The 12513-nt window shown below is 39.9% G+C and overlaps 1 protein-coding gene across 3 annotated transcripts in view; it reads right to left on the reverse strand.

Annotated features, from left to right (window-relative positions):
* The window catches only part of LOC127794571 (histone acetyltransferase HAC1-like), a 46021-nt gene that overhangs the window by 16698 nt on the left and 16810 nt on the right, over positions 1-12513 (reverse strand). For 2 of the 3 annotated variants that reach the window (XM_052325774.1, XM_052325775.1), the window contains exons 3-6: positions 3511-3603; positions 3061-3373; positions 2490-2975; positions 513-2353 (exon numbers count right to left, since the gene is read on the reverse strand). In XM_052325774.1, the coding sequence (XP_052181734.1) occupies positions 513-2353; positions 2490-2975; positions 3061-3373; positions 3511-3603 (2733 nt within the window). Of the gene's footprint in view, positions 1-512; positions 2354-2489; positions 2976-3060; positions 3374-3510; positions 3623-12513 lie in introns of all 3 variants that reach the window. The other variant, XM_052325773.1, reaches the window with a different exon arrangement.

Below are 12513 nucleotides of genomic sequence, written 5' to 3' on the forward strand. Positions count from 1 at the left end.
TAGCCAACAAGTAAGATTTTATTTATCTATTACTAGGTTTTTAGGGAGGCCTAAGACCAACCTAGGTATTTTCAGATTTCATATCAAGTATGAAAATTCTTAGGGCATATCTTTATGAGGTCACCACTTGTCTTGTTCCAACTCTATTTGATAATTGTTAATACAATTTATACATTACATATCCAAAAATTAAAAAAAAATAAAGGCCCTGCATGTTCAGCCCAGAAACTATGCAATGCACTAGGTTATACTAAATAAAATGCCAATGAAAATGTGATGCTTGGGAATATAACTTCCTTCTAACAAAGTATTTTGCAACATCCAAGGTGAACCCACTTATATTACTCTGGCAAAGCAAGCCATACTTGAAACTTTTACCAAACATCTACAAGATGGCATCCATGCAAATTGTATGCCCTATGGCCGCAGAATGCACCCCAAGACTAATCCGGAACAAGAAATCTAACTAATGGCTTTAAAGAAATATAGTATAAGCAGTTCCACATACTGACCTGGCCAATCCACTGCTTGAGACCTTTAATATGTTCCCTGACTTGCTCAGGGGTAAACAATTCAGTCAATGATACTCCTTTTATTTTTGGCTTCCCAGATTTGGCTACAGTTGCAGTTTCAGCTGTAAGTGTCAGATTTTCCTGTTTAGATTGGTCTCTCTCACTTTTAATGTACTGACCCTGAGCAAAGCCAGAAGGATCATCTGATACAATGGGTTCACTAACAGGTTTTTGGCTGTCGGTCTCATCCTTATCATCCTCCTTCAATTCGACTACATCAGGATGTTCTTGACCAGAACTCGAGAGGATTTCCATCTTTACCTCTATAGCTTCAGATTTCATTGATACAGAAGTGTCACCATGTTGGTATTCTTGACAATGTGCAACAGGGAGTTTGTGAGATTCACCACTGATAGGAATTGAAAAGGCAGATGTTTCACTCTGAGGAATAAGATGTTGGCAGGGCTGCTCAGCCTTTATGCGTTTCAGAGAAGGCCATAAATCTTCTGAATTTTCAACAGCTAGTGAACTTGTCTTTGAATTTAATCTAACTGCAGCATCTCCACTATCATATGACTTGCACAATCCATTTACAGAACATTGAAAGCTAGAAGTAGAATCAGTACGAGCGCGTGCCCTCAACTGTGTCTCTATATAATTCTTGACAGGAACACAAACAGGGCAACCCAGATCCCTGCAATGCTTGTGATGATTAAGTAATATCCTAGTATGGTGGCAACGAGGATATGGACACTGAGATATATTACAGTGGTCCATATGCTTCCAAAGTTTCTGAGCAGTTATACAGTTAGCTTCCTGGCATTTCCCTTCTGGGGCCATACATCGCCGAGCATGCCGCAGAAACAATAGCCACCTTTGTTGATTCTTGAACTGCCGTTCACGGTTTGGATTACTAGACTTACAAGCAGCACCAGACCAGTTTGCAGCCTGTACAGTTTTTGTGCCAACAATTTGACAAATAGATCCATCAGATGATAAATTATTGCGCTGAGCTTCATCTTGTCCACTCATTCTCTGATGGAAGTCCTCTTGAATATTCTGCTCATGTAACAAGTTACCTGGTATTTGAGAGTTGTCTTGTAACTTATGATGAAACTGACCAGGCGGCAGTTCCTTTGATTGTAGTCCACCAGACAGGCTGCCAAAATCATTTTTTGAGTCAACAACTAGTGGCTGAGAATGCAATAATTCTTGCATCTGTTGCGAAGTTTGAGTCAGTGATGAGCATATATTTTCTGATACAGATGGAAGGGATTCAAAGGAAAGCAATGGAGTGCTTCCAGAATGATCATCAGCAGAACTTTGCTGGAACTGGTTCTGCAACTCGGCCTGGAGTTGTCCTTGAACTTCTGATTGCATGGCCTCATTGCAGATTTCCATTCCATTCTCAGGCTTTAGATGAGTGCTTTCAGAAGTCAGTTGAGAATGACCAAAAGAATCATTTGTTAACAATATGTGCTGCTGCTGGAATTGCTGCTTCTGATGGCGTTGATTTTGAACAAATTTCTCTTGCAGTACTTGATGAGGTTGTTGCTGAAATTGTAGATGATTATGAGACTGTAAGAGATTCTCCTTCAAAGTGTTTGAAGGATGGGAATTCATCTTTTCAGATTTATCAATTGATTGAGACTTTATATGTGCGGCCTGTTGGCTAATGTGCAAATTTGACTGATTATTTATCAGAGAGTTAGTTCTTGAAATAGACTGCAAATTTGATGTATTAATATTCCGATTGTGCATTGCTGAACCAGAGGACGATACAGGACCATAGACACTCCCAGAACCAGATGAATCAATGGTGTTCATCCCATATCCATCACCTGCAAATGAATTATGAGTAATGAAAATGCAGCTTTATATGAAAAATTAAAACTTGAAGTAATCACTTTCCACATGCTTCTTTAAGGACAAAAGTCAGGCCTCACAAGATGTAACAAAATGAGACAGAGAGAGTACCCTGCACAGTTGACCACTGATGTTGGTCATGATGATGTTGTAGAGATTTGGGTGAATTGCCATACACTGAAGCTGTCAGGTAACCCTCAGAAGCTCCATGACCATTGATCAACTGCAAATTGCGCACCATACCCAAACCACCATTCAAAGCCCCATTTGAAAATCCAAAAGATTTCTGTTGCAAACCAGACCTTATTCCACCACCTATATGGCTTCCAAGGTTGTGCAGTATCTTGCTGTTTGAACCATCAAGATGCTGCTTTTGTGGCAAGGGCTGTGACACCATTGTGGACTCGAGAGTTGACAAAGCATTTGAGGACTGGTTATCAGAAGATTCCAAATTCTGATTATTGTTTCTATTAAATCCCGGCGTAGGAATCATTTGGCTTGTCATTTCCTGTAAAGAAGTTGAAGACGCCATATTGTTCCCAATGGAACTTATGGAAAAATTGGCAGATGATGGATGGTATCCATTTGACATAGGCCCTGAAAAGGTGGATCTATTATATCATGTTGATAAAGCAATTAATAACTATGACTAGATATCATATTGAGATAAAAATACAAGTACCATCAGATGAATTGAAAAAACCACTGTGCATCCCAACAGAAGGCACATTACTAGTTGGTAGCAAGCTTCCAGTATTGGCAGCTACAGGTGGCATCCTATTACCACTAGCAACAATGCTAGAAGTATCCACAGATGACGTAACCGTCACGCTTGAATTCCCACTATGGTGCATGCCTGGCGTTGGTATCATTGTACCAATAGGAGATGAAGAACTAACAAGATGTGGATATTGTTGGTTGTGATTAATCATTGCTAAACGCTTAATCAACACATGTAAACGATTCTCAAGAGTCTCCAAGTTCATATACTCCTCCTAGCAAACAAGAAAACTCATGTCATAAACAAAACATGATAGGGTCGAAAGTAATAAAGGCAACAACAGATAAATCCTAAAAAATAAACACTTCAGAATAAGAATTTCATAAAGGGAATGAAAGAACTGTAGGAAACCTTTGTGGTAGCATGTTTTAATAGACCCTCGTCTAGGCGTCTTACAATATCTAGGAACCGCTTTGGTTGTATATCATGGGTTTGCTGCTGTCGCTGCATAAGAAACTCACATCTTGTAAAGGAATAAACAAATATTGATCAGTATTCAGTACTAAATGAAAAGTCTTATAGCTTAAGTCATCAATCTCAAATGCAATGTAAATCATCAGACAATGAAAACAATAAGAGGAAAGGAAAGCAGGGCATATGAAGCACAGGTATAACAAGCTAGTGGGAGTCCCTATATCAGCGGCCACATTAGGGCAATGGTACAAGCTTGAGCCTCCAATCATAGCAGGCAGGCCCCAGGTAAAGTCCAAAAGTAGCCACCTTCTGCTATGCCAAAGGAAACAAGTATAACTACCTCATGCACACTTGGCATCCTCAACTAATAGGAAATCATTGGAGAATAACCTGTTTTCCTTTTTCTCTGGGGGAAAAGGGCAGAGCGAGAATTGTATGTCGAAAATCTATTGGGGTCACATTCCAGACAGAAAGTCTTCCCAAAATAGTAAAGATGAACCTCTAAGTACATGCCTATCCAAGTTTTATAGAATATTATTCAACACTGAGATGATATTGATTTAAGTTTGCTCACTCAAAACTAAACACTGTTGAGCACAATTGATCTAGCTAAGTAAGCTCATGAGAGGCCCTTCGTCGTACCAGGGGCTGTTCAATGGAAATCCTGGTCAGGCTTTTAGCAATCAAGTTTGCGAGCTATTGGCACTACAACAGGGTTTTCATTCCTTGATTTTGAATAGCTTATGGACTTGCCTATGCAAGGTGATAGGAATACATCGATTAGTTCTTTGGAGAACCCCTTGATGGGGAGGATTGGTGGATATTTCTGGTGTTGGGTAACTAGAAGGACCACTTCACATATGTTTTCTAACTCTTGTTTCCCGAGAGCTGCCTATGGTTGGCCACATCCTGTTGCTCTTTTCTGAGAGCATAACAAGGGGCTAGGTTCAAATAGCTTAGTTATAAGGGGCTCCCAGATTTGGTTAGAGGTTAGGTGTCACAACACAAGGTTTAACCTAGGGTTTGTAAGGGAATTTGGAAGAAATTATGGGAGAGAGAATAGAAAAGGAGGGAGAATTCAAAGAGATCAGAGAGGGAGAGAGAATTTGAGAGGGAAGTAATCAGATATCATTCAACAACTGATCATTCTCTAACTACTCTAGCATATTTAAAGGCTGTTCTAACCTTTCAGTTACAATATAGCTGAAAGAGCTACACTACAGCAAGGTACAACCAACTATAATACATGTAATATACTATGACTACTTTACCCTTAGGGTCATGACAATCCCCTCTTTGGTCTGCGGGACATTGGAGTTCTTTGGGCTGCGGCTAGATGGAGCGGCAAGAGTCCCTAACAGGTGGCAAACAGATTAGTGCTTCATGCTATGGTTTATTTCATTTGGAGGGAGCGCAACAACAGGTGCTTTCGCGATCAAGAGAGATCAGCTTCTCAGCTAGCTCATTTGATTCAGTGTGCTGTGTGAGTCCGTTTGACGACTATTCGCTTCAGGTCATCCCTTTAGAGTCATGCTCTTCGTCACGTTTGGAGGCTTCCGACAGACCAGACCTCTCATCCCCATTGAGATGCTTTGCTCTGGAGACAGGCTGCGATATCAGTGGCGCCTCATCTATGGTGCTAGCCCTCCGGTGCTTTTGCTTCATTCATTCCCAGCTCATCTAGGGTTGGTGGTTTACCAGTCGTTTGACTGTCAGAAATCTTTTCATTGCTTTGCCATTCCGAGATGTTTTCGTCTCTCTTCTGGGCAGAGTATTTATTCTGTACATATGTTACGTTTCCTGTCATCTTTTTATTTTTCTTTATTTTCTGTTTTCTGGCCCAGAGGGTGATTGTTGATGTGTTGTCACCTTTGGTTTTTTGGTGGTCCGGGGTATGCCCTGGCCTTCGTTTGTAGCCTTTTGGTCTTTTTTGTTTTTATACATCTCTTACTTACAGAAAAAAAAAAAAAAAAAAAAAGCTTTATTCTTCTCTTTCCTCAATTGATCTGTAAGTTCCATGTTAAAGCTTTCTTCTCCTATTTCGGCGTTTCCAAACCGTTTCCCGTTTTGGAAATGGAAAAAACAGCCTGAAACGTTTTTTGGGTTGTTTCTGTAGTTTGCGAAACATGTTGGGGCCATTTCACAAATTACATAAAATGGCCAAAAACACATTTATGGAGATGAGAGGCAACGGAGAGGGAGGATACAACAATAGAGGGAAGGGTGTGCAGGGGCAGCGAAGAAGAAGGATGTAGCAGCGGTCGGCGGCAAGAAACAAGGAGATGAGAGGGTCGATGGCAAGAGGTGAGGCGACGGTGAGATGGTCGGCGGTGAGAGGCGAGGCAATAGCAACAAAGGAAGGGGGCAGAGATAGAGGATGCAGTGGCGAGAGGCGAGAGGGTCAAGGCAATGACATGAGACGAGGTGGCAACAAAAGGCGGTTGCTAGAGAAGAAAAGGAACAGGTAGGCGACGGCAAGGGAAAGGGAGAGAAATGAGAGAGAGTAAAGAGTTTCTTAGAAAAAAAAATATAAATATGATAAATGATATAATATCTATTGGTTCCTGTTGAAATACGGTGATATCATGGTCGAGATAATGCCCCAATTTATGATTAAGATAAAGCTCCAGCTTCCCTAAATTCTAGGAGGAGATAAGATCTTATCTACCTCTAAAATTTAAGAGATTGGTTATATCTTAAATCTGTTGTTGTATTTGTATTTTAAATAGTTTTGTATTTTAAATTCCTAGATTTTAGAAACCTTTGTTTATTTAAACTCCTCATGGAGTATTCAATAAAAGATATGGAAGTACAGTTTTCTTCCGAGATTTCCCCATCCAAGCCATGTTCTTGCTGTGTTCTTTACAGTTTTCAACATGGTATCAAAGCCTTCTGTGAGAAATTAGAGGTAGAACTCCAACCTGAAAAGCTAGCTTAACAGGTGGAGGGATCCTCCTCCTTATATATAGCTCAGGTCTCCCTTGTGGAGGCGATGTGGGATTCTCAACACTCCCCCCACGTCAAAACTTCTCCAGTAACTGATACATGCCTAGGTGATCGGGCAGGGTACTGGTCCATGACCACGACAGCCAAGGGTTAGCTCTGATACTATGTGAGAAGTTAGAGATAGAACTCCAACCTAAAAAGCTAGCTTAACAGGTGGAGGGATCATCCTCCTTATATATAGCCCAGGTCTCCCTTGTGGATGCGATGTGGGATTCTCAACACCTTCATTCTACTCTTAGATCCTGACTGTGCCTTCATTGCACTCTTTTTTCTCGTTCTTTGTTTCCTCTCCTAGGCCTTTATTGCCTTCTCCTGGTTCCTTCATTACTAAGGATGTCAAAAATCTCAGAGATTAATCCTTGCCTAACCACTGGTGAGTCAGAACCGGATTTGATTACTGGTACAAATGGAAGTGTTTGTACCAACTCCGGATCCAACAGTGGAGAACTGTTTGGAATGCATGTTTCCTACAGATTGGATGGTAAGAATTACCTCAAATGGGCACAGCTTGTTCGAACCTTCCTCAAAGGACGAGGGAAGCTAGGACACCTCACTGCTTTACCTCCGAAGACTACTAATCCAGTTTTTCAGGCATGGGATATCGAGGACTCCCTCATCATGTCATGGCTATGGAATGCCATGCAACCTGAGGTCAGTAAAAATTATATGTCTTTAGATTATGCTAAGGCTATTTGGGACACCATAAGGTAGACCTATTCCAAGGTACAAGATATTTCGGTAATCTTTGATATTAAAACAAAGATTAATAGTACTCGACAAGCATTTCTAACTGTTATCGAGTATTTTAACAAGATGAATGGGCTTTGGTTGAAGCTAGATCAATATCAAGAGATCAAGATGGTATGAAATACTGATGCTGCCACTCATAACCGGATTATTGAAAGAGATAGGATTGTGGAATTTCTAGCTAGATTGAATGTTGAGTTTGATCAAGTGAGGATTCATATTTTTGGTAGGGAGAAGGTACCCTCCTTGAATGAAGTTTTTGCTATGGTGAGGAGTGAAGAAAACCGAAGGGGAGTCATGCTTAGTGATATTGGAACAGAAGGATCAGCCATGGTCACTGCAAAAAAGGATGGGGCATGGTTCAGAATGGGAAAAACAAAGGCCAAAAATCGTGAAGGGCTTTGGTGTAGTTTCTGCAACAAGCCTAGGCATACCCGGGATCATTGCTTCAAACTTCATGGCAAGAAGGTTGTGCTAAAGAAGATGGGAGGTTTTAAAAATATGGCAGCACAAAAGCAGGCCTACATATCAGCCAAGGATCAAGAGGAAGGAGGGACAGCTAGTAAGGCAGAATCAGTCCCAGGTACTGATCTTCCTCAACTTGATAGTGAGGAAATTAACAAACTTAAGGCTTTCCTTAAGACCATCAACAATGGAAACTGTGTTTTCGCCCAGCAAGGTAATTGTTTACATTCGGTCTCTCTTAATGCTTCTAAAACTGATAAGAATGACATTTAGATCCTAGATTTAGGAGCCACTGACAATATGACCCTTGATCCATTGGTTTTTGACACTTATGAGCCTATTGTAACCTCTAAATAAACTACCATTGCTAATGGAACTTCAATTTCCATTAAAGGTCAAGGAACAGTTATCCTCAGCCCAAATATTACCCTTCAAAAGGTCCTACATGCTCCAAACCTATCCACCAATCTTGTGTCTATCCATCGGCTTACTAATGATCTAAACTGCCACGCCAATTTCTCTCCTAATGTGTGTGAATTTCAGATCTTGAAGACCAAGAAGATGATTGGTGCAGCCAGGGAATAGCATGGGCTGTATTTTTTGGATAAAAAGGGAGGCTATCCTTCAACTGGAAATCGATCTTTTAAGGCTGCTAGATTCTCTCAATTTACATCTAATCCCACTACACATATTTGGCTGCAACATTACAGGCTTGGCCACCCTTCGTTTCCTCTTCTAAAAACCATGTTTCCTTCCTTGTTTTAGTCCCTAGACCTTAGTGAATTTCAGTGTGATGTATGTGTTATTTCCAAGCATCACCAAGTGTCCTATCCACCTAGTAATAAGAGATCATCTAAACCTTTCTCTTTGGTTCATTCTAATCTTTGGAGACCCTCTAAAATACCAAATTGTTCACGAGCCCGATGGTTTATTTCATTTATTGATGATTGTACTCGAATAACTTGGGTTTCCTTATTGAAAGATAAGACTGCAGCTAGCACCATTTTGCCATATTTCTATAAGCTAATTTCCATTCAATTCAGAAATTCCGAACTGATAATGCAAAGGATTATTTTAATAATCATTTGCACCAATTCTTTCAACAAGAAGGGATAATTCATGAGTCTTCTTGTGTCCACACTCCACAATAAAATGGAGTGGCAAAACGGAAGATGAGACACATTTTTAATGTTGCTAGAAGTCTCCTACATCATCATAATGTGCCTAAGAATTTTTTGTGGGAAGCTATTCTTACAGCAACCTACTTGATAAACCGAGTACCCTTAAAAATCCTAAACCATCCCTATTTCAGCTCCTATCTACTCATTACCCAGATCTAAGTCTGCATTCTCCTCTTCCATTAAAGGTCTTTGGGTGTGTTTCTTTTGTTCATATTCCCAAGTAAAATAGAGACAAACTTGATCCTAGGGCCCTAAAGTGTGTTTTCCTAGGCTATTCTCCTACCCAAAAGGGGTACAAATGCTATCATCCAACTACAAAGAAATTTTATATTTCCAAGGATGTTACATTTGCTGAATCCCAACCTTTTTTTTCACCTCAGATTGGTCTCCAGAGGGAGTATTTAGATGGTGACCAAACGGTTGGGGATATTTTTCAACTGACTGAAACTCTCTCTATCCCTCAATCACAGCTTCCTAACTCTCGGCTCTCTTCTTGTCCTCCATCCAATTCTAGGCCTCTCTCGTCTCAACCAAACAACAGTAGTGAGCAAATTGTTCCTGAATCTCACAACTTGCAGTCCAATCAGAAGCCTCTAGGTCATTTCAAAGGATCTCCCTATATTTTCAAAAGAAGACAGCCTATTCTGGATCCACAGCAAGCACCACCATCTAATCCTAGTCAAGGTAAGAATTTATACAACCTTCTATCCTAGAAAATGACTCCCAGCTTTCTGTTTCAGACTATTCTAATCCTTCTAACCCAAGTTATGATGATTTGGATCTTCCTATTGCTGTTAGAAAAGGGGTCAGAAGCTGTACCTAGCATTAATTAACTAATTTCTTGTCCTACCACCAGCTATCCCAAAAACACAAAGGATTCCTAACGTCTTTGGATTCAATTGTCATTCCTAAATCAGTAGAAGAGGCCCTAAGAGATCATAATTGGAAACAAGTCATGATGGAAGAGATGAGAGCCTTAAAGAAAAATCAAACTTGGGAAATTGTGTCACAGCCAAGAGGGCTTTTTCTAGTAGGTTGCAAATGGGTATTCAATGTAAAATACAAGGCTGATGGAACATTGGAAAGATACAAAGCTAGATTAGTAGCCAAAGGATATATCCAATCCTATGACATAGACTACTTTGAAACATTTGCTCCAGTGGCAAAGATGGTAACAGTGAGAATTCTAATCTCTTTGGCAGCATTTTCTGGATGGACATTGCAATAATTTGATGTTAAGAATGCTTTTTTGCATGGAGACCTAGAAGAGGAAGTTTTCATGGAGTTGCCTCCGGGATTTCAAGAAGAAGAAAAAGGAAAAGTATGCAGGCTCAATAAAGCCCTCTATAGGCTCAAATAGTCTCCAAGGGCCTAGTTTGGCAAGTTCTCTAAGGCCATGAAGACTATGGGATACAATTAAAGCAGGGGTGATCATAAACTCTTCATGAAGCACTTAAGGGAAGGAAAAATTACAATCTTGCTAGTATATATGGATGACATAATCGTGACTAGAGATGATGAGGAGGAATAAATGCTGCTAAAATTACAGCCTTCCTAACTGGTCTCAACTCAGAATTTGACCCAGTACAGGTGCAAATCTAGGGTAGAGAAAAACTTTCATCCCTTAATGAGGTTTCTGCTATGGTTAGAAGTAAGGAAAACGGAGAGTTGCTATGCTTAATGAAACCAACTCAGAAAGTTCAGCCATGGTGTCAAATAAAGGAGAAGGGGCAAGGTTTAGGGCTAGAAAAGCAGAGGTTCAATATAGAACCTCCAATAGATACGAACTATGGTGCACTTATTGTAAGAAATCGAGGCACACCTGGGATATTTGTTTTAAGCTCCATGGAAAAGAAGTTGTTCTAAGCCGAATGGGAAATTTCAAAAACCTGGCAGCCAAGAACCATGCTTATTTATCTAGCAAGGGACAAGAAGAAGAAGCACCAATTGATATGACAGAACCCCTCTCAGATTCTAATCTTACTCAGTTGAATTCGGTTGAAATTAACAAATTAAAGTCTTTTAAGACTCTTCAAGATGGGGCCTGCTCACTTGCTCATCAAGGTAATCCAGGTAGTTATCTACACTCGGCATCCTTTTCTACCTCAAAAACTGATAAAAAGGATATATGGATCCTAGATTCTGGAGCAACCAACCACATGACCCCCAATTCCCATGTTTTTCATACCGATCAACCTCTTGTAATCTCTAAACAAATCACAATAGCCAATGGAACCTCAATTCCAATCTCCGGACAAGGCAAGGTCACCCTTAGCCCTAATTTTCCTATTAAACAGGTATTTCATGTACCAAATCTATCAGCCAATCCTGTGTCTATTCATCAACTAACCAAAGATTTGAATTGTCGTGCTATTTTCTCCCCTCATTTGTGTGAGTTTCAGGCCATGACAACAAGAAAGATGATTGGTGATGCTAGAGAACACAATGGGTCGTACTACCTAATGACGGAGGGAACTTATCCTACAAGAGATCAACTGCAGGTTGCTAGCTCATCTCAGGTCACCTCAAATCATAAGGATATCTGGTTGCAACACTACCGATTGGATCATCCTCCTTTCACTCTTTTAAAAAATACGTTTCCTACATTATTTGGTACCCTAGATCCTGGTTAATTTCACTGTGATGTATGTGTCATATCTAAACATCATCGTGTGTCCTACCCAATCAGTAATAAAATTTCTTCTAAACCATTTACTTTAATTCACTCAGATGTGTAGGGACCTTCTAAAATTCATAACTGTTTTGGGGCTCGCTAGTTTATATCGTTCATTGATGATTGTACTCGAATGACTTGGATTTTCTAGTTAAAAGATAAAGTTGCCATTAGTACTGTCCTACCAAATTTTTGTAAAATGATTGCAACCCAATTTGGTTCCCCTATAAAGAAATTAAGGACTAATAATGCAAGAGACTATTTTAATCATCACTTGCAGCAGTTCTTTCAACAAGAAGGGATTGTTCATGAATCTTCTTGTGTAAATACTCCACAACAAAATAGAGCAGCTGAAAGGAATATGAGACACCTCCTAAATGTGGCTAGATCCCTCCTCTATCACCATAGCATTCCTAAGACTTTCTGGGGGGAAGCCGTCTTAACAACAAATTATCTAATTAATCGAGTTCCAACCAAGTTGTTACAGCATCAGAGTCCATTTCAATATCTATATGCTTATTTTCCAAACCTATTTTTGCATACTCCACTTCCTCTACAGGCGTTTGGTTGTGTTTTCTTTGTCCACATATGATGCGGTCACTATTTGAGACAAGATGGAGGGCCCATTCAAGACACAGTCCAAACCGGCCCGTTCAAGAACTGGCCCTGAAATTTCATATTTTTCATATTCTTTTAGGATTTTATTCTACTTCATATTTTAGGGTTTTATTTCTATTAGGATTCTAATTAATTTTTATTTACAATATTACCATGGGGTGGTCGAACACTATAAGTACTTAGATTTTAGGGTTTGTAAACAATTTTCCCGATTTCAATTTTCTAGCAACCTATTCGGATTTCTTCTCT

Source organism: Diospyros lotus, chromosome 2 (assembly GCF_014633365.1).
Source record: "Diospyros lotus cultivar Yz01 chromosome 2, ASM1463336v1, whole genome shotgun sequence".
NCBI lineage: Eukaryota > Viridiplantae > Streptophyta > Magnoliopsida > Ericales > Ebenaceae > Diospyros > Diospyros lotus.